This window comes from Anthonomus grandis, chromosome 7, assembly GCF_022605725.1.
Source record: "Anthonomus grandis grandis chromosome 7, icAntGran1.3, whole genome shotgun sequence".
NCBI classification, from domain to species: Eukaryota; Metazoa; Arthropoda; class Insecta; order Coleoptera; family Curculionidae; genus Anthonomus; species Anthonomus grandis.
In genome coordinates, this window is record NC_065552.1 from 12611459 (window position 1) to 12631579 (window position 20121).

Sequence of the window (20121 nt, forward strand, 5' to 3'; positions counted from 1 at the left end):
GCATTTTCAAAACTGTCATTCGCCCGGTCGCCCCCTCATTCTCCATTATTTCGAGTTTATGTTCCGTTTCCTTCTCATGGTGCAAGTTTGTGGGAATGTGATGATTTACCCTAATAATTAAATTATTTATTCATCTTATTAATTTCCCGGATTTTTTTTTAGAAATATTGAATGGGCTCAAAAATGTTTCTAAAACTATGTTTATAGGGAGTCCCAATAAAATTAATTCCATTTGATATTGATCAAACTGCTGGTTTTTATCAGTTCATCTTTTTTAATTGAACATTTTTTGTGTTATTAGTGTTATTTTGAGTCATGGAAAAGGCGCCACAACAGAATATTCCAGGAAATAAGGATGATGGAAGTGAAGCAAAACTTGATGAGGATGTTCCAGAAGATTTCTTTGATGACTTTATGAAGGAAGACTTTATGGCTGGCCTGGACATTGTAGATGAGGATAATAATATAGGACTGGATACTGATAACTCTAAACAACCGAAAGTACAAAAACAAAAAAACAGAAGTAAAATAGATCATGTAAAAAAGTTCAGAGACTCACCACCTGGTGTAAAAACCTTGGTAAAAGCAAAGGGTGAGCAAAAAAAGTCAAGAGCTGATAGTCAGCTTAAACGTTTAGATAAGGCATTGGACAATATTAAAAAAGCACCCCTTAAAAAACCTGATAAACATATTATAGATGCAGAGATCTTTGATATAAGAAGAGATCCAGAGAAAACTAGGATGGCTATTGAAAGGGATAAGGTGAAAAGTGCAAAAGACAAAGAAAAACGTCTCATTACTGATATTGTAGAAACTGGTCTGGTTCCTCCTGGAATGGAACTTGAAATGAATTTTGAAGAAGTTTCCCATTTTGATTCAAAGCCAGTTATAGGAGATTTAAGAGAAAAGATTCGTGCCAGAAAAAGTAGAAGTAAGCCTCCTGTAGATAAAAGATCTGTTAGAAAAAGTCTTAGTCCAGGTAAGCCTAGAAGGGTAAGGACACCAAAACTTAGATCCCCAGGTTTTGTTAGTGCAGCAACCTCATATAGGTCCAGAAATCGATCCCCCATAAGAAGAAGCTTTAATTTATCCCGCAGTCCAATAAGAAGGATAGAGAGAAGCCCTTATAGACCTTCCTTTAGAAGATCAAGAAGCTTCAGAATGAATTGCAGGAGTCCATCTCCTAGAAGAAGAATAAGATCTAGGAGTAGAAGAAGTCCATTCTCCAGGCATTCAAGAAGCAGAGATCGTTCTTCAAGTTATCACAGGAGAAGAGATAGCTACAGCCCAAGAAGGAGATCTCGTTCAAGAAGTCCAAGAAAAGTAAACAAAAATGACAAGCCATCTTTCTTAGAAGAATTGGTTGCCAAATTACAGGAAACTCGCCCATTATATCAGTCTGGGTATCCACCACATCCATCAGTAGTGCCCTCTGGTTTTCAACCTGTTCCTTATTTACAACCATCAGTAATGCCACAAAGTATACCACCATTAGTACAGCCGGGACCACCTTCAAATTCCTTCTTTGTACCACAAACACTTCCTGCACCTCAGCCGCAATATCAACAACCTCAACCAAAGTGCGACCCATATGATGAGAGTTTCTTTATTGGAACAACTACTACAAGTAAAACAGTCTCTAAAACTACTACTATCAGTGAAAATCCACCAGGACCTGACACTTTGGTTAAGAATGGCATATCCAGCAACCCCAGGTTTGAAGGGAAGGATATCACAAAAGTAATGTTCAAATTAGTCCAAGTTTAATGAAACAAGTCTAATAACCTGTCTATTTTTAGCTGTTTGGTGACAAAAGGATAAAGCTTAGTGATTTTTTGGCTATTTCTTCGAAACCAACAAAAGGTGTGAAAAAGATCTCTTTTTTTATTTTTTTGGAAATTATTTTTTCATGCAATATGACTCTTTTGCATTAAATAAGGGAAGAAGCAATTATCTTTACAACAGTTATCCTTTATACATTAATCTTTATTACAAGAGACTAATTACATCATATTCTTTGAACTTTTATTTTTAAATTTAAAAAAATATCTTTTATTTAGTGACTATCTGATCATCAAATCATAATAAATATAATTAAATGTTCACTTCTACTATCTATTTTTTTTAGTTTCAAAGATTGAGAAAATATATTTTATCTGAATTGGATTCTCTAGGCTCTTTATTAAATTATAGTTTTCAATTATAATATACTCAGTGTTATTTAATAGTATGTCATAATTTGAAAAGAGCATTCCTGAGCCAATATTAAGTTGAAACTTTTAATTATTTACTTAATAAATGTGGACTTTAAAATGATTGCTTTTTAACATACAAGGCATTAAAGTTTTGTTTAATTTCTATTTTATTGGCATTAAGCTGAATGTTGGAACAGAACACTTTAAGTATTTTACATTTATTTTTTTAGCAATCAGTGGTCAATTTACTAATTATCACTAAATTATTAACAAAATGTCCTGATTCACATTTATTGTAAAATGTAACCTTTTGGCAAAAATATTGAAAAATAAAATAAATCAAGATAATAATCTTCCCTCTTTGCCATCAATTATTGTTCTGAACATTATTACATTACTTTTATTATTATTGTTTGCTGTTTATAACTTAAATTTTAACATCTTCATTAAAAACCAACCTTTTCAAAAAAATTTTTTTTGAAAAACAAATCTATTTCTGTAAATACATATACATTTCAACAATTTGTATTGTCATCTGCATGATTTAGTACACTACACATCCAATAATGACTTAAAAAACAATACAAATTAATCAAACTACATGTATTCAGAGCAATTTATTTTTAAAAGCTTAGCAGAGAGCTTTCGGCATATGAGCCATCATCAGTGCTAATTGTCAGTTAATCCCAGATGTTTTTCATAGTGTGAACACATTTGATAGTATGAAAATTATACATTTATATAAATATATCCTGTTTAGTTAATACTGTTCGTCCTGTTTAGAGTTCTGTATAGTCTTAAGTGTGTCTAAATGTAATGTATAATTTTCATACTATCAAATGTGTTCCCACTATGGAAAACTTCTGGGCTTAACTGACAATTAGCACTGATTATGGCTCACACGCCGAAAGCGCTCTGCTAAGCTTTTAAAAATAAATTGCTCTGAATACATGTAGTCTGATTAATTTGTATTATCATTCGAGCAACACAGCCACTTTCCTCTTATAAACAACAATAGCAATAATTGTCGAAATGTGGACTTAAACACAAAAATAGATTTCTATGTTTTATTTTGTACTGACCTTAATCTACCTACAAACTTTAATATATATTCTTAATAATTACATGACTAAGCATATGATGGTCAGGAATGTTGCTGACTTTTTCATTTCAATCTTTTTACTGTTATTGAATTATTTTTCATTACTGATTATTTATATACAGTGCCAAGGAAAAGTAAAGAAACTTGCCCACTTTTACCAAATTCTCTACTTTATTACAAATATTTAAAAAAATATTAATTTTAGGTACACTAAACCAAGGTAGATAAAAACAAAACATAAAAAAGACAATTTTACTTGTTATAAAGCCATTAATCATTTAAAAACATAGGGAGCAGAAATAGAAAAACGCATGTAAAAATGAAACATATCACGACTAAAAATTAATATTTACTTGTACATCCTTTGTTTTTGCTGTGAGGCATCTCCTCTTCATAGTTCCAATTAGATTCCTTAGAGTCTCTAAAGTGCCAAGCAGCTTCTACTGCTTCAAACAAATCGGCTCTATTTTAAAATGTTTCTGGATGTTTACTACGATTTTTTTGTCAATTAAATTCTCTAGGTTCTTTATAAAAGTAAGATCAGGACCATGGGCTGGCTACTTGAGAACAGTATGTTATCTGTACATTACATATTTTAGCCTATGCTTGGGATCATTGTCATGTTGCAATGGTATGCTTTCCGCTGCATATGGTAACAGATATCAATACAGAGAAGTAAACCCAAACTTGTAAATTTCCATCTCTAAGCTTAACAGTGCTCAAAGTATACTTTGAAAGTATATTATGATCAAATCTTTTAATTTTAGGATGCCTGACCTCTAAAATACAATCCAAAGAAAATAAATTTCCTCTTCACAAAAGTTGTCTCTTGTTTCTGACCAATTAAAATTTTCGTTTGCAAATTGAAGTTGGGAGGCATATTTACAGGCTATGCTTTATTAAATTAACTAAATATTGTATATTGCATTTAATAAGTCAATACTACGGCCTTCATAAATGTTTCCCTATTTTTGCTCCTTATAAAATAAAGATAAGCAAATACTTTTTTTGTGGCAAGAATTTTAAAATACCAAAGATGTTTTTGTGTTCCTCTGAACCTAAATGAACAATGTGAGGATTTATTTATAGGCAACAGTCAGCCAGTCTGGATTTGTATTTATTAAAGAAGATGTTTCTCCACTTTTGCTTGGTACTATATATTACATTGAAAATATTAATAAAATGCTGGGAAATATGGTTGCAAAATATAATTAGCAAACATTGTGATGACATTCTTATGAAGAAATTTAAGTGAAAAGAAGCGAAACACAATAAATAAATTATAGAGACTAGATCGACTAGACGAGATCTATTTATCATAGATAACACTTAAAATTTTATAGTTTTTGTATCTTCTGCAATTGCTGTGCAATAAAAAAATTATTATGTCTTTTTTTCAACTTAAAAATTTATGTCAATCTGAACTGAGATTCCCATTTTTATTGGTATCGTGAAAACCAAATTTTACAAATCCTCTTCACTCCATAGTGAGAACAGCCTTTATATATTACTTATATGCGAATTAGCTTATTTTACACATACTTTATTACTATATCTAAAATCTTATATTTTTATATAGCGATTAATTCGTCGTCGCCGAAGGTGCAAGAAAAAGTCAAAGGTGAGTATTTTTCAATATGAATTTATATTTTTGATAAAAACATTATCGGTCCTTTTACGTTTTCTTTTTTAACTATTAAAATTTGTTTTCGTTACATTAAAATTGAATATTGCTAGTGAAGGTTCAAAATGTGATTTTACTATATTGTACAATAAATTGATGTGTGACATGGCTTCCAGTGATACAGCGATGTCAGGACGCTATCAAACTATTGAATCAAAAACGGTTCACTGGACCCCTAATAGTTCAAAGAACGGACACCCACGAATGCTCCAAGGATAAGACGATTTCACCGATGCTGAGAAAACCAATCATTCGACTACCATTCACCACCCCTGGCATGACAAATTCAAGTGAAATAAACTTCACTAAATGCTGCGAGATGCTTCTGCGCCGAGTAGGGATCGACAAGAATTCGTCGGAGCTGAAAAAGCCAGATAAACTTCCTGAAACTTCATCTAAACAGATAGTTAAAACAGAGGCACCACCCACTGCAATAGCTTCTAGTCCTTCAGAACCAAAGTCTCCCATTAAAACTCTCAGCAAAAGTATCAGCATTCAGACTGACAAAGAATTATCCATATGTAAAGATTGCCTTAAGCGTAAAGGTATTTTATATTCAAACTGTGGCGTACAATCAGGCAATCCAATGTTAACCTTTTCGGTTAGCACGCAAGTAACAGAAGCAGATTTCTATTCAATGATTCCCAAGACTCAGTCTTTAGCTTCATTAACTCCTGCTCAACTGTTAGGCAAACAATCGATATCGGACTTTACGAAAATGTCGTCTGGAAGTTTTGAATCGAGACACGGTAGAAACATGACTGCTCAGGAAGTTCTGACGCGTGCACGTCAAACCGTTCCTAGTCCTCCCGCTCCTCCTTTTATGCACACTACCCCTGCCTCACTTCAAACAGAATCTTACCCGCAGTCCTTGTTGAATACTGCATCTCTGGCCTCATTGATGGCACTAAGGGCTCCTGGTGCAGGTAATTCGTTTATGGGTGATCGAAAAGGTGGTTTTCCTAAAAGATATTGACTTGGGTGGTGCATTCTATGTTTACATAAGTTTTTTTTAAATTTTATTGTTCATAGTGTTAAGGTTTTTTTCACGTCACTTTGGTTTTAATTCTTAGTGAATCCTGTGCAAAAACAGATATTTTTACTATGAATGGATCAAATTGTTGTATAAAGAGCTATATATGTAATGTAACCATACTATTGAAATGTAAATGGTTAGTATATTATTATTAAGACAGATTGGTTTTAATTCTATTTTACTCTGTGGGTCATGATAATATTGTTAACCTAGCATTTTTGACATTGCAGAATAAATACTTAAAGCAACCTACTGAAGATTTTCATTTACAAGTTAAATTTAATTTTTTTTAAACATTATGAAGTACATTGGCGGTCAAATAATTGAAAACCTAGACAAAAGTGGTGTCTATAACTTTATTTGGATCTTTAGTTGCCTGTACTTTGGCAACTAAAGATCCGAATAAAGTTTAATAAACTTTAAAAATATACTTTTGCTATATTTTTTTATTAAATACCTTATAATATATTTTTATTCCTTATAAGATTTTTGAAGTTGTGGGATACTCATTCGCCTTTCCATAGGTTTCTATAGGTATAAGTAGAATAGATAATAAGCAAAAAAATAAAAATACAACTTGAATCATAAATATATTTGCTTCAATATAACAGCCAAGTTCTTAATGTTCCGTATATCTTAAACTTATTTAGAAACCATATGTATTAAATTTCGAGAATGATCATTTCAATTTCAGTTGCTCTTCATTTGATGATTTAATGTCATGAATATTTTAAAAATCCCTTTATTTCCTTAGATATTAAAAAAAATGTTTTCTTGTAACGTTATCTAAAATCGTAGATCAAAATAAATGACCAAATTGGATTATTCCAAATTGAAATGGTCATTTTAATGAACGACTTATTATTCACAAGCATATTAAAAAAAGTAAATTATATGTAAGATGTTATAAAAAAACTTACGAGAAATTGATATATTCAGATATACAGTGGAACTTCTACAACTCAAATTTCAACTGCTATTTTGAGTTACAGAATGATAGTTAAATTATAATTTGTCAATTAAAAAAAAAACAAAACTTTCAAACAAATTCTCATTCATTCATATTAAAGGCTCTTTGAATAGTATCGACAGCTTTTAAAATTTCATTTTGTGATAGTTTTTCACTTGGATTTTTTTCATTACTTTTCTGAAATTTCCATAGTTCTTTTATATTACACACTGCCTTACATTTTTACATTGACTCTTCACCTTGACAGACTACTGTCGTAATTAAGAAGTAACATCAAAGATATTCATCCTCTTTTGTCACAGAAGTCGTTGTCTCCAAAACTGATCTTTCTAAAACAATTAGTCGATTTCAGTTGGTGAGTCTTTTTCTTCACGAATGTATACGCACCTCCATCATGAAGTCTGAATTTTTTACTCACTAGGTCTAGATATTTTAAACAGTCGCAAATCATGACGTTATATACAATTAAGACCCTTAAGTAAATCTTAAAGGCATATAGCTAAATATTTCCACATGCCAAGTTTTTTATATTTGAAACGTTGATGGGCAAGGAAATTATTACCGACATTCATTTGTCGATTTCGCTTAATGATTTTTTACCACTGTATCAGCCAACAAGCCGCTTTCTCGTTTTTCAACCAAAGTCATTTTCGAAATTAAAGGTTGAAATAGTACGCTTAGTATTTCAAACTAAGCGTACTATTTCCAGAGATTTTAAAGTTAACTCTCTTATGTGATAGTCCAGTAGACTGAATAGTGCAGACCATTGTAGTACGATGAATAGTTCACATTTCACTGATGCCGCACTATTCATCATTTTATGCTACTAATGAGGCACTGTTGAACCACTACTGAATGTGCAAGAGTGCTCTATCTAGTATTCTTAAGTTTTTGATCAGTACGAAAAAGCACTTATGGGAATAAGAGTTTTTTCGTACGGGGATAACCGATCATCAGAGCTCTTTTGTTATTTTTATAAGTAACCGTCAAATATTTAACTCATTTATAACATTGCAGTTTGGTAAAGGTACTCTTTCTAATCAAGAGTAGTTTTAGCTTCTCTGTTTTTGCCATATTGGCTGCAAATATATTAACAGGTTATTCTTTCTTTTTTTAATTTACGTCTTTGGCATTTTTCATCCTTATAGCTTAAAGTTTTGCCGGGAAAACATTTAAAAAATAGGCTAATTTCATCTGCTTTTATAAAAGGTAAAAACACAAAATCTACAGCATCACAAAAACCCACCATTTTTTTTTGTGATGCTGAAGATTTTGTGTTTTTACCTTTTATATCCAGCATTTTATCGTATGACCAGCATCTTTGGGATAATGGATGAATTTTTCGAGTTTAATTTCATCTGCATCAAAAATGTCTTTTATAAAAAAAAATCATTTTTCGTTTTGTACAGCTGCGCTTTCGCTACTCGCTACGCACTTTTTTTGCACTATCGTATATTTGAAAAAAGTAATTTTTTTTCATGTTACAGGCAAGAACAATTTTATATAATTTTTTCCGTACTTCCGTCTTTTTATTTTCCGAGCCACCCTGAATTAAGTTTTAAACTTTGAAGTTATATTATTACTTATTTTCTTGCCTTTTTGTTGCAATATACATATAGGCAAATTCTACCTTTTAATTAATACAAACCATTTTATCAGAGTAACATTAATATTTTTTTATTTTAACACGTTTTTTTTATGATTATACTATTTTGTCAATTTTATTTGCGATTTTTTCTCTTATAGTTAAAAAAAGTTCTTTTTTGTTATGTTAATTTAATTTTTTTAGATAGAAGTTTTGAATACTAATGACTGTTTAAACAATGGATTTGTGAAAATTAGGAATCTTCTCTTTGTTTCAATTCACGCATATTACACTTTACGTTTTACGTTTAGAGTTAGTTAAAAACTCTATAAAGTTTATAATGTAAAAAATGCACAATCATTTGCCACTTAAAATCAAATCCATGTCATCTTTTCCCGTATTTCGCAAGGCTTTAAAATCACACTTGCCGGAGAGTGCATTATATGCAGTGAACCATTTTTTTATTAAATAATATTAGAACGTTAAAAGCCTATATGCACTAATACTTATAGATATATTGTGATGGCGTACAGTTTTTATTTTATTGTACAGAGATTTAGAAGATTAGAGATAGAGAAGATTTATAGTATGGATATTTATGAGTATTTATTATTTATGTTTATTGTATTGTGATCTTTTGTTTGTTTTTTTTTACATTTTTTTATTCTTTAATTAGTTCTGTCAAATTAGTATTTTTTTTTAATATAAAGCAGATTATTTATTATATTATAATGTAATATAATGACCGTAGCCATTAATAAAATAAATAAATACTGAGACTTGCACGTAGTAAGTTTGTGTGTGATTTTTGTAAAATCTAACACATTGAAAAATGTGACATGTCAGAATGTTATCTTGTATACCGAAAAAATAATGCCAGAGCGCTAGAAGAGTACCGCCAGAGATTTCAGACTCGGTACTTGCCAAACCGCAGATACATTTTAATTCTCTACAGTAAATTTACAAATAACAAAAACGTGTTTAAAAGAACTAGAAGGAACCGATTTATAGTAAGTAAAGATGTTAAGATTCCTATTTTGGCATATTTTGACGCTCATATGGAAAACTTATCTACAAATTTAACATTAAGAGCTTGTGGTGTGGGCTTATAGTAATACAAATTTGTGCAAGTATCGACCAGGACAAACATTGTTGCCTGGCCATAAAGAAATAAGACTTGCTTTTTGCAATTGGTTATGTAATGCATGTGAAGTAAATGATATTATATTCTAAACTGTATAATTTGGAGCGACGAAGCTAATTTTTCAAACAAAGGTTTGTTTAACCGTACACTGTTGGGCCCCAGAAAATTTCTTTACTGATTCGAAAAACGCTCAAAATCAATTTAGTATAAACGTTTGGTGTGGCTTAATAGGACCTTTAGTTTATGATGGCATTTTGACCGGAAGGATATATGTTGACCTCTTAATATCTCTAACGCTGAAAGATTATTTGGATACAGTTAATTTGGAGAGAGAGCAACGAATTTATTTCAGGTTGGAGCACCTCTGCATCTGATGTAAGAATATGACTTAAACTGTTTAAGGCAAATGGCAAAGTTTACGGAATAGAATACTATTCTGAATACTTTGCAAATGGATTGCAACACGTGGCCCGATTCGTTCGCCACTAGACCTAAACCCTATACCGACTTTTGTTTTTGGGGTTACATAAAAAAGTGTATAAAAAAATACACTGTTAAAATACTTTAAAAATACACATAGTTGACTTTGAACACATATTAGCCAAATAATTAATTGGATCAATAGATGGAAGTTCAATCTTAAGAGCCACAAGATGCATGCTCAGAAATGTAGAAGATGGCGATTTTTTTGCTCATTACATGCAATGCAATTGCAAATTAAGTAAGTTTACTTGATGTTATTTATATATCTTTAAAGCCAACTTGTCGGAATTTTATTAATTATTGGTAAAATTATTAATATCCCTATAACTTTGTTATTTTTAGACTTAAGCTATTAGTATAAATAAACTTTTTGATTAAGAAAATTATTATCTTTTGATTCATGTAATAATAATAATAATATATGCAGGGGCCTGGTAGCATATACAAATAAGTAGAGAAATATACGCCTAAATGACCGTAGCACCTATCTTTCACCATCCTTCAACAAAAATTGCCCGCTAAAAATAGATCATATTGAAAAATGATAAAATGTTGGAAACTTTCTTATACAAAAATTTTATTAAATATACAGGGTGTCCGGAAAAAGGAGGCCAATCCGCCGGCCATAAATAGGGTGGACCAAAATAATGCGACTTTCGTTATGCCATTTTTTAATTGGGCACTCGGTATTCAATATACAGGGCGTCAAAATAAGAAATATAGAAAAAAACGTCGAAAAAATAAGTCGAGTGTTTCATAAGATATTAAATTAAAATTTGGTATGAGGGGATTTTTTGGAACGAGAAATTGAAATCCGTTCACGGATTTGCTATACCTTGCAGAGGGCGCCACCTGCGGTATATTGCATGTGTTAAAAATACCAACACTTTTTTGTTTCCCTGTATAATAAAGTTCTATTAAAAAATTCTAATTATCCAATCTTTTCTTGTAAAAAAAGTATTCTTAGTAAATGTCGGCCTGAGAATCCATTTATTAGATATCTTAATTTTAAAATCTAGATACTTTCTAAACAAATTGGCTGACCTCCCGGATCCAGTAACTTTTTACGTACTGTCAAAGTAACAAATTTAAATGCTTCTGACGCTCTTTACAAGCTTCTCAATTACTCCTAAAATAAATCTACGTTTTTTAAATACATATTTGTATATTTGGTGTGTTTTCTTACAACTTATAAAACCATAATGGCTCATAGACCAAGAAATGTACCCTTTTCCTAAATGGCGGATATGTTTTTGATGTTTGGCAAGTTTTAGGTACTATTGTAAACGGAAAATACCCAGACATTCCCAAATCGATTTCATCCCAAAAGAAAATATTTTTTAAATTTGATTAACTGCCTAAGGGAGACTGAAAGTTTCATCGAAAGACAGAAGGGTAATTGCGGCGGACTTCCTGCGGTGCAATTAGGGCAAGAGGAAGAAATTTTAAGACTTGACGAAGAATCACCAAACATTAGTACTAGGGTTTTGGCTGAACGGGTGAGAATTGAGAAAACCGAGATGCATAATATTTTACGGAGTTCAACAACTTTACCCATTTCATCTTCACCCGAATACCCGACGATCCCGAGGAAAGACTTGCTTTTTGTACATGGTTATGTGAAATGAATAATAGAAATGTGGATTTTATAAGGGCGATTCTGTTTACTGACGAGGCCACATTCACAAGAAATGGCATGACAAATATCCATAACGCACACATATTGGCTGAAGAGACTCCTAGGACCATAGTTGAGACACATCATCAAGTGGGCAGGATAACTTTCTTTTAGGACCTGTCATTTTACCAGGTAATTTGACTGGTGATTAATTTCTGTTTTTTCTACAAGAAATGCTGCCCGATTTGCTTGATGATTTGCCTCTAAATTTAAGACAAAATCTTTGGTCTCCAACTCGATGGTGCTCCGGCTCATTTTGCTATAAATGTTAGGAACTAGTTACATCAAGTATTTTCTAATCGCTGGATTGGTAGGGGTCGAGATGCTCTTGTTCCGTGGCCACCCAGTTCGCCCGACCTTATTTATACCTTTGGATTTTTCAGTCTGGGGATGTATGAAAGACTTTGTGGCTATGGCTCCGATTTTAAACCAGGATCATTTAAGGGAATAAATCATTGCAGCTGGAGAGTATTTCAGGTTGAAACCAAATATTTTTCAAAGCCTTAGATTTTCATTAATAAAGATGGCTCATATGTGTATACAAACAAATGGAGGTCACGTAGACAAATAATTTAGGGTAATTATTCTATGATTTTTATTATAATAAGTAATTTAGAAAAAATAATTTACGTTTATTTTGTTAACTTGTTAAAAGGTATCTAGATTTTAAAATTAAGATATCTAATAAACGGATTCTCAGGCCGACTAATAGGCCAAAGAATACTTTTTTTACAAGTAATGATTGGATAATTAGAATTTATTACTAGAAGTTTATTATACAGGGGTACAAAAAAGTTTTGGCATTTTTAACATATGCAATATACCGCAGGTGGCGCCCTCTGCGAGGTATAGCAAATCCGTGAACGGATTTCAATTTCTCGTTTCAAAGAAACCCCTCACACCAAATTTTAATTTAATACCTTATGAAACACTCGACTTATTAAACAAAAACGATTTTATATTTCTCATTTTAACGCCCTGTATATTGAATACCGAGCGCCCCATTAAAAAAATGGCATAACGAAAGTCGCATTATTTTGGTCTACCGTATATGTGGCCGGCGGATTGGCCTCCTTTTTCCGGACACCCTGTATAACAGTTAAGAGAAAATCCGGCTTCGCCTTAAACAACATTAACATTATGCACAAGAGTTTCTTAGGTATACTTCGATATTGGCCAATATCCTTCACTAACTAAAAAGAGTAATAGTTTTACGCCAAAACCCAAGAATTTGTCATGCTGTACCATCTGCAGATGATTTTAGAAGTCACCGCAAGTTGTCAAGCGGATCTTAGAAAAGCGGGAGCTATTAAAATATAGAACATCGCCTTATAGCCAGCGAGGAAATTTATATTGCTCTCAATAAGCAAAAAATGAAGTAATTCTATTTTTTTTGAATACTCTTGCAAGATTTTTGAACCAAAATAAATTTTTTTTAAGGTCAAAAGTAGTCATTTCACATGTACATTATAAAATGGATATGTATTTCAAAGGTTTGTTATCGACTTTAATGCAGCCAACTTAGATAAATAGAATGGACTGATAATACAGATTTCGTTCTCATTACAAAAATGTCTTTGGATATTAGAATTAGTATAACTAACGGCGTTATATCAGGAGATCTAGCAAGCCATTCTATAGGCCCCCTTCGCCCTATCCATTTATCTGGAAAGTCGTTTAGACTTTTTTCTATGGGGTCATTTGAAATCTATTGTGTTTACTCCCAAACCTGAAAGTTTGGATGAACTTCGTCAACGCATCATCGACAGCTGCCATGATGTCCCTCAACATGTTTTTGAAAATGTCCGTCAGGAATTTGAACATCGCCTATATCATTGTTTGGCCAAAAACGGGCAACATTTTGAACACTTATTGAAATAAAAACTGATATTTTCATGTTTTTGTTTTCTATCTGAACAAATAGATAAACAAAGATTTTTCTAATTTTCTAGAAAATGAATCGACCGATTTAAAAAAATCAAAGAACTTAAGAACAGAACCGAAAAACCCTTATCCCTTTATTCCATTTCTTCTAAGTACCTTGAAGGACGCACACTATTAAGTGGCATTATTTTTTAAAGTTGTAATTTTTCTTTTGGAGCTTTAATAGTGGTACCACATGGACATACTACCAGGTTTATTAATCTATTAAATTACAATACCATATTTCAAAGTAAATATTAATGGTAACAAATAAACAGTTTATTAATTCCTAGGTATAATATACCTGTATGCGTTATTACTTGTTATAGTCTCAAATTTAATGACCTTCAATGCTATGACCTAAGATTTCAAAAGATATTACAGAAAAATATGTTGGAGTATCACCTACCGGCAGATATCTTCGTGCCCATAGTAGAAAAACTTCAGTGTTTGTTTTCAGTAGTTGAGAATCAATTTTCTTATTATTATAAATATTTATTATTTCATTAGTGTAAAAATCGGATTAAAAACGCATCAAAATTATACGAATACAATAAGAATTTATTTATCAATTTTATAATCAAGTTACATTTTTGTGTTCACTTATTTTATTATGACAAATAGGAGTGTCTCTTGATTAAAACAATCGTTTGCGTGCACCATCAGTAAACTGGAGTACAGGTGAGACAACCCTTTTAAAGACCTTAAACAATTATTTACATTCCAGTTGCAATACATTTTAAATATTTATGAGCCAAAATTAAAAGAACCTATATTTGAATAGGAATGTAAAAACATTTAAAAAAATCAAGAAAAACCGCTAAGAAAAATATTAATAAAAAAAAGACATGCACACTCATGAAGTTATATACCCTCAATGTGGAATGATTATAAAATTATAGTATGAACATATTCATTACAAAGTTTTTTTAATTTATTGTGTGTTTTTATTTCTTTAATTTCTAGTGAGAGAATATCAGTCTTTGGAGCGAAATGTTTTAAAATATTATAAAAAAAATTAAATTTATATTTTTTAAAGTAATTGCAATGTTTAAATCAGCTTTAGCTCTAGTTCCTGTGTTACGTTAGTGATTTACACCATTTTTAATACAGTCGTGAAACTGTAAGCTGTAATATACAGGTTGGGGAAACAATCATTATGCATAGAGAGGTGCCTAAATCGGAAAAATCTATTTTAGCTTCACCTTTCACCCAGTCAGCGAGTGGTTATTCTTTGTCCTTTTATATTCTTCAAACCCCCTTTTCAGATACTTTGCTACCCCTTGCCGATCGTAGCTAAACTTATTCATGCCGGTAGCCAAGTCGAATGATGCCGGATGCACGGTGAGAGGCCGGTGTATTGAAAAATTGACTGTTATAGAAGTTATCGATTTGGTATTGTGTAAATTTCGAATCGAAGAACAGTGTACATACCCAACGGTTTTCCCGAATAAACTGGCAAATTGCAGCAAAGCAACAGAATTACAGACAAGACAAGGCAAAGGAGAAATATGGCACCGAGCACACATGCATTTTGGGCGCTCTACTACGTCGTTATTTTTCAGTACATAAATTAAAAATACAATTCCAATGCATTCTTAATAATTTTCTCTAATCTTTCAAGACTAAACGTTTTAAAATCCCTGTAAATGACAATTCTTGGTTTGCTGTTAGGAACTAAAGTAAACTAAATTGTGGTCGGTATTTTCATGCATTTCATAATTGCTAACTTGTTCCAGCAACTCATTATTTGACAAAACTATGACATCAAGAAGGCTGGCTTTATCTGATACATACCTAGTGGGTTTTTTTAACAATTTGGTGTAAATCTAGCTGCTCCAAGAAACCATTATACATGTTAGTTACGTTAGTTTGCCGCAAAAGATCAATATTTAAGTCGCTCATTACCAATAATTCATCACTAATAGGGATAGCATAAGCAACAGATTCATTTAAAATCTGTAAAACTTGTGAAACATTGGAACGCGGTGGTCTATAAACAACACCAATTTCAAGGGATATCGCGGGTGATCTGGCAAATGCTCCTATCTACTGAAACAGTAACTTTACAGGAGGGAAAAAACTGTATTTAAAAAAAATTAAATGACTTAAAAGGTTGGGCTATTAAAAGTACATTATAATGTATGTTTTCTACTCAATAATATTTATTTGGAAGCAATAAAACTATGAATTAGTTTATTAAATCAGATAGGATTTTTTGCTTTTAATAAAATGGCACATAGGATTTTTTGTATTTTAGGATTATAAAGGATAGGAGGTTTTGCTTGTGGTAAAAGTAAGATAAGATAATTTGGATATAAGATAATAGTTTTATTAGCAAAAAAATATTACAATTAATAATAAAACATGAAAATTGTAGAACACTTATCAAATTAATGCAAAAGGTTATCATAAATGTAGTATCTTTAGGAATAACGGTTTTCAGGTCTTGAAGATGTTGCCACTTTTCAGGTTTTATTTTACATGGTGCAAGAAAAAGCGGTGGGTAATCTAAAATTGGATCTAACTTCTTTGGACGATTAGGTAAATCTATGTATTAAAAATTAAGCTTTACTTGGATTTGTCCAGTGGGTAAATATCTTATAACCCGAATATCGTTGATTACAGGGTCTTTTGCCATTTTTCCAGGTCTGATGGAGTGATACCATAAATCTTTGGCCAATGAATAGTTTAAAAAAAAATCAAACTCCAGAAGTTTTACCATATATGGAAAAGGTATTACCCTAGCCTCTTTGGATACACTGACATAATCACTAGGCAAGTGAATTTCCCTATTTCTTAGTTTCCTTTCGATGGTGCTATGAACTGAGTCACACTCCATCTGAGTATGACCCGGTTCAAGATACTTCTAAAATACTTCTACTTGGTTTAATATGGCAAAATTTAATAGGGCGTTTGAAAGAACATTATTTCTATTCTGACTCGGGCAACCATCTGACCAGATTATTATTTTTTTTTTTCATCAGTTAAACAACATTGAAGATAATCCAGAATACATGACGTAAAAGTCGATGCAACAAGTTGGTTGTTTTGATCTTCGGACCACCAATAACAGATAACATCTTTGGTTGCTAAATTGAATATTGTAAAATTGTGGCAACATAATTTAGTTTTAAAATATATTTTTCCAGCATTGAGATATGGGGATAACTTAACCGCTTGCACGTCCATTGTGATAGTCACACTATTATTTTCTTCGGCCAAAGCCTTATCTTTGGATTTTTCCTCTCGGGCTTCTTGCTTCCTCTTTTGGTGTTGCGCGTAAATTTCTTCTGAAATATTTTCACATTTAAATGAGACACATGTGTTACATTGATCCTTTTTAGGAGTGTAGACTGATATGTTTTTGGCATGGAAAACTTTACTAAAGGATTTTCTAGCTAAAGGTGGAACCCTTATTTCTTCAGTACGAGTCAAATAAAACGAGTTTTAAAGAATCTTTTCTACAGTAGTGTACCGGTAGTTTTGGCAGCTGTTCGAAAAATTGTTCTAGGATCTCATATTGCCGTTTATGTTGTTCCTTAACTCTATGTTTTCGATCGACTCTACTGTTTTTTTCAGAATGTATTCCACAGAAACTCTGATCGACCCATGCATAAACGGTTTTGTAACCAAGACATAATGTATTCAAAAACATTTGACGGCAAACTTGTAGGTTATTTAAGGTATACTTATACTACCTTGTCTTCTGGATGGTCCATCTGTTGTCTTACGTTTTGTGACATCCTTTTTTATATTCGAAGCCACAAACACACGCCTTTGGTCCTAATTCATAGTTTTCCATAACTTAGCAAACATTTTTTTCTTGTATCTTCTGTAATCTCAGAACAATGTCGATTAACTGCTTCTTTACAAGCCTTTGATGAACAACGTGGTTTTAATTTTCTTTCTGTTTTAAATATATTCTGTTGCCTTTTTCCAGTTTCATCCATTTTTATACCAAGGTATTGTTCTCCTTGCATACGAAGCCTTTTGTTCTTATTTCTCGACCATTCTATTTCTTTTGCCTTGATCCGTCTTTTCCTTCCTTCATTCACATCCACCTCTACCTCACTTACTTCTACACGAGCGACAGTTGGTTCGGTTATATCTTCATGCCCACTTTCTGAACTTTCTGACGATAATATGTCTTATCATTAGGCTCATAATCACTTCCTGTGTCATTTCCTAATTGTTCTTGAAGTTTACTTGATGAAGGATTCTTGGTGTCTACCGGAGTCTCTTCGTGTTCTAAGATAGTATCCATTGTGCCTAATAACGTCCAATTCGGAAAAAGCAGTAGGAAAAGATTCCTCAAGCTCATTTTGAGGTTTGGTTTTAGGGCTTTGTTGTTCGATTTTGCGATCTGTTTTAATTTCTGTTTTATTTTCTAATACAACGGCGTTATCTATAATATCGAAAAAATGTAACTTAACGGGTAAACGGGAAAAAACTAGAAATAATTTAAATTATAATAATATTATTCTAATTTAAAAACACAGCAAGCACAAAAAGCACGTCACGACTCGCTGGTTTTCAACGCAAACTGATGAAGATAGCGAGAAATTGCTTCTTAATGTCACCTGATTACAGATAGGAGCTTTTGCTTTGGAATCAAAATATGTAGATAGGAGTTTAATGTGACCAAATAGCAGCTGGTTTTAGATAGGACGTTAGATATTACCTTTTGTCAGTACATGCGTATGACCCTATAGAACGTGATGCCATGAAATTCTCAATTTTGAAAAAAATGTCGGATAGGAGCATTTGCCAGATCACCCGCGATATCATATTAATCTTTACACTAAGCCATATATGTTCTAAGCTCTTGTTACCCTCTTGAAAAATAAATTTAAAAAAAATTATTAACAAGTGGCAACACTGGCTTTTTAGGGTAGCTTTAACGTTGTATCTTTCAGGACACTTGAAACAGCCCCATCTCTTAGTTTAAATGTTAACCAAATTTGTCAACTGTCAGGTGGTAATGGCATTTGCTGTCATTGAAGTCAGTGCTTGTCAGCCGTTCGCATTTTAGGAAGTGCATCGAATTTATGGAAAAAATGTTATTTTGATATTTTTATGCGATTTCCGAAGTGTTTTCGTGGGATGTATGACTAACAACATTCCTGGAATGGTTAGTGTGCACAAGTGAACTAAGTTAAGTGACGTTGGGGAGGGCACGAGTTGTTTTAGAAATCGGACCCTTGAAAGAAGTGGCCTCTAGGAAAGCTAAGGTTTTGACGCACGTGTAGTGTTTTGCTGCATCTAAACTTCTCTTTAAGGAAAACAAACTGTTTTTTCCAGCGATATAATTATAAGGACGTAGATTATCGTTACTGAGTGTATTAGAAGTCTTGTTCTTGTTATTGTTTTGCTCCGTGTTTTTGACCCTTGCATCCGTCCGTCGCGGTTCCCAGGCAGGCCCATTATACGTCGCGACAGAGGGAAGTTAGGCAGTTGAAACGATCCGGAGCTACGTCCTTCATGTTTCTAATTTGACGTTTCATTCTGTTTACGTCTCGAATGGCGGCATTGACGAAATGCAAATATGTCCCCTTACCTCTATGTAAAATTAGATGAGTTTTGGATCCATGATTCGTCTTGCCGGTATTTATTTTCGGGGCAAATTACTGGGCGGAAAGTGCATTTATTCTTAAGAAATTGTTCTTGTCGATCGTCGACTACCGGAGGTTAGTGGCCCTAGAGCACGCGGAATTGTTTACTTTGTGATAGAATAGATGCTTAAGATGGTCCTGTAAAATCATCCCTTTAATGGCAAGATAAGTGGTTGTGGTCCAGACGACGAAGAGGTATTTTGGCTAACCTTTTATGTTTTTGATCTCCCAATGGCGTGGCATAAACAGGACCACGTTAACATGCTCATGGATAAAAACAAACCCAAAAGTGAGTATACATTTAAAGTGTTAGTTTTAGTTTTTTTACAGTTTCACTTTTTTTACCTTTTATTTATTGTTTTTTTTTATGTGTTTTAAAAATGCATGACCCATTAAAAATGTTTGTTAAATTAATTACTAAAAACATCTCTAAAATGTCTGTAATGGTACTGGAAGCGATATTCTGATGACTGAAGGATGGAATTTTCACCTGGACCTATAAGAAACAAAAATATATTTTGACATTTAATTACACCTGAAATTAGGTATAATATTGGGAAAAGGCTTAAAAGGTAAATCCAACTTAACCTATACCAATCCAACCCAAGTATAACAACAACAAAAAATGAATGTTTGAAAATCTATATTACCCTAAAAAAATGTACACATTATCTTAAAATGGCATTATAGGTAGGGTTACCAGATC

General features: G+C 32.3%; 2 protein-coding genes across 5 annotated transcripts in view; both read left to right on the forward strand.

The window, feature by feature from the left end:
- On the forward strand, window positions 1–6269 carry LOC126738675 (uncharacterized). The gene is made up of 4 exons (XM_050444110.1): window positions 1–1740; window positions 1800–1863; window positions 4877–4918; window positions 5098–6269. Exons 1-4 carry the CDS (start codon window positions 316–318, stop codon window positions 5955–5957), a joined length of 2391 nt encoding a protein of 796 aa, XP_050300067.1. The 5' UTR covers window positions 1–315; the 3' UTR covers window positions 5958–6269.
- Window positions 6270–18805: 12536 nt separating this feature from the next.
- The window catches only part of LOC126738937 (serine/threonine-protein kinase minibrain), a 65613-nt gene continuing 64297 nt past the window's right edge, over window positions 18806–20121 (forward strand). For all 4 annotated transcript variants that reach the window (XR_007661491.1, XM_050444429.1, XM_050444432.1 and 1 more), the window contains exon 1: window positions 18806–19704. Coding sequence is in view for 3 of the 4 variants with exons in the window: in XM_050444429.1 (XP_050300386.1) it covers window positions 19647–19704 (58 nt within the window). In the remaining variant the exon portion in view is untranslated. The remainder of the gene's footprint in view (window positions 19705–20121) is intronic.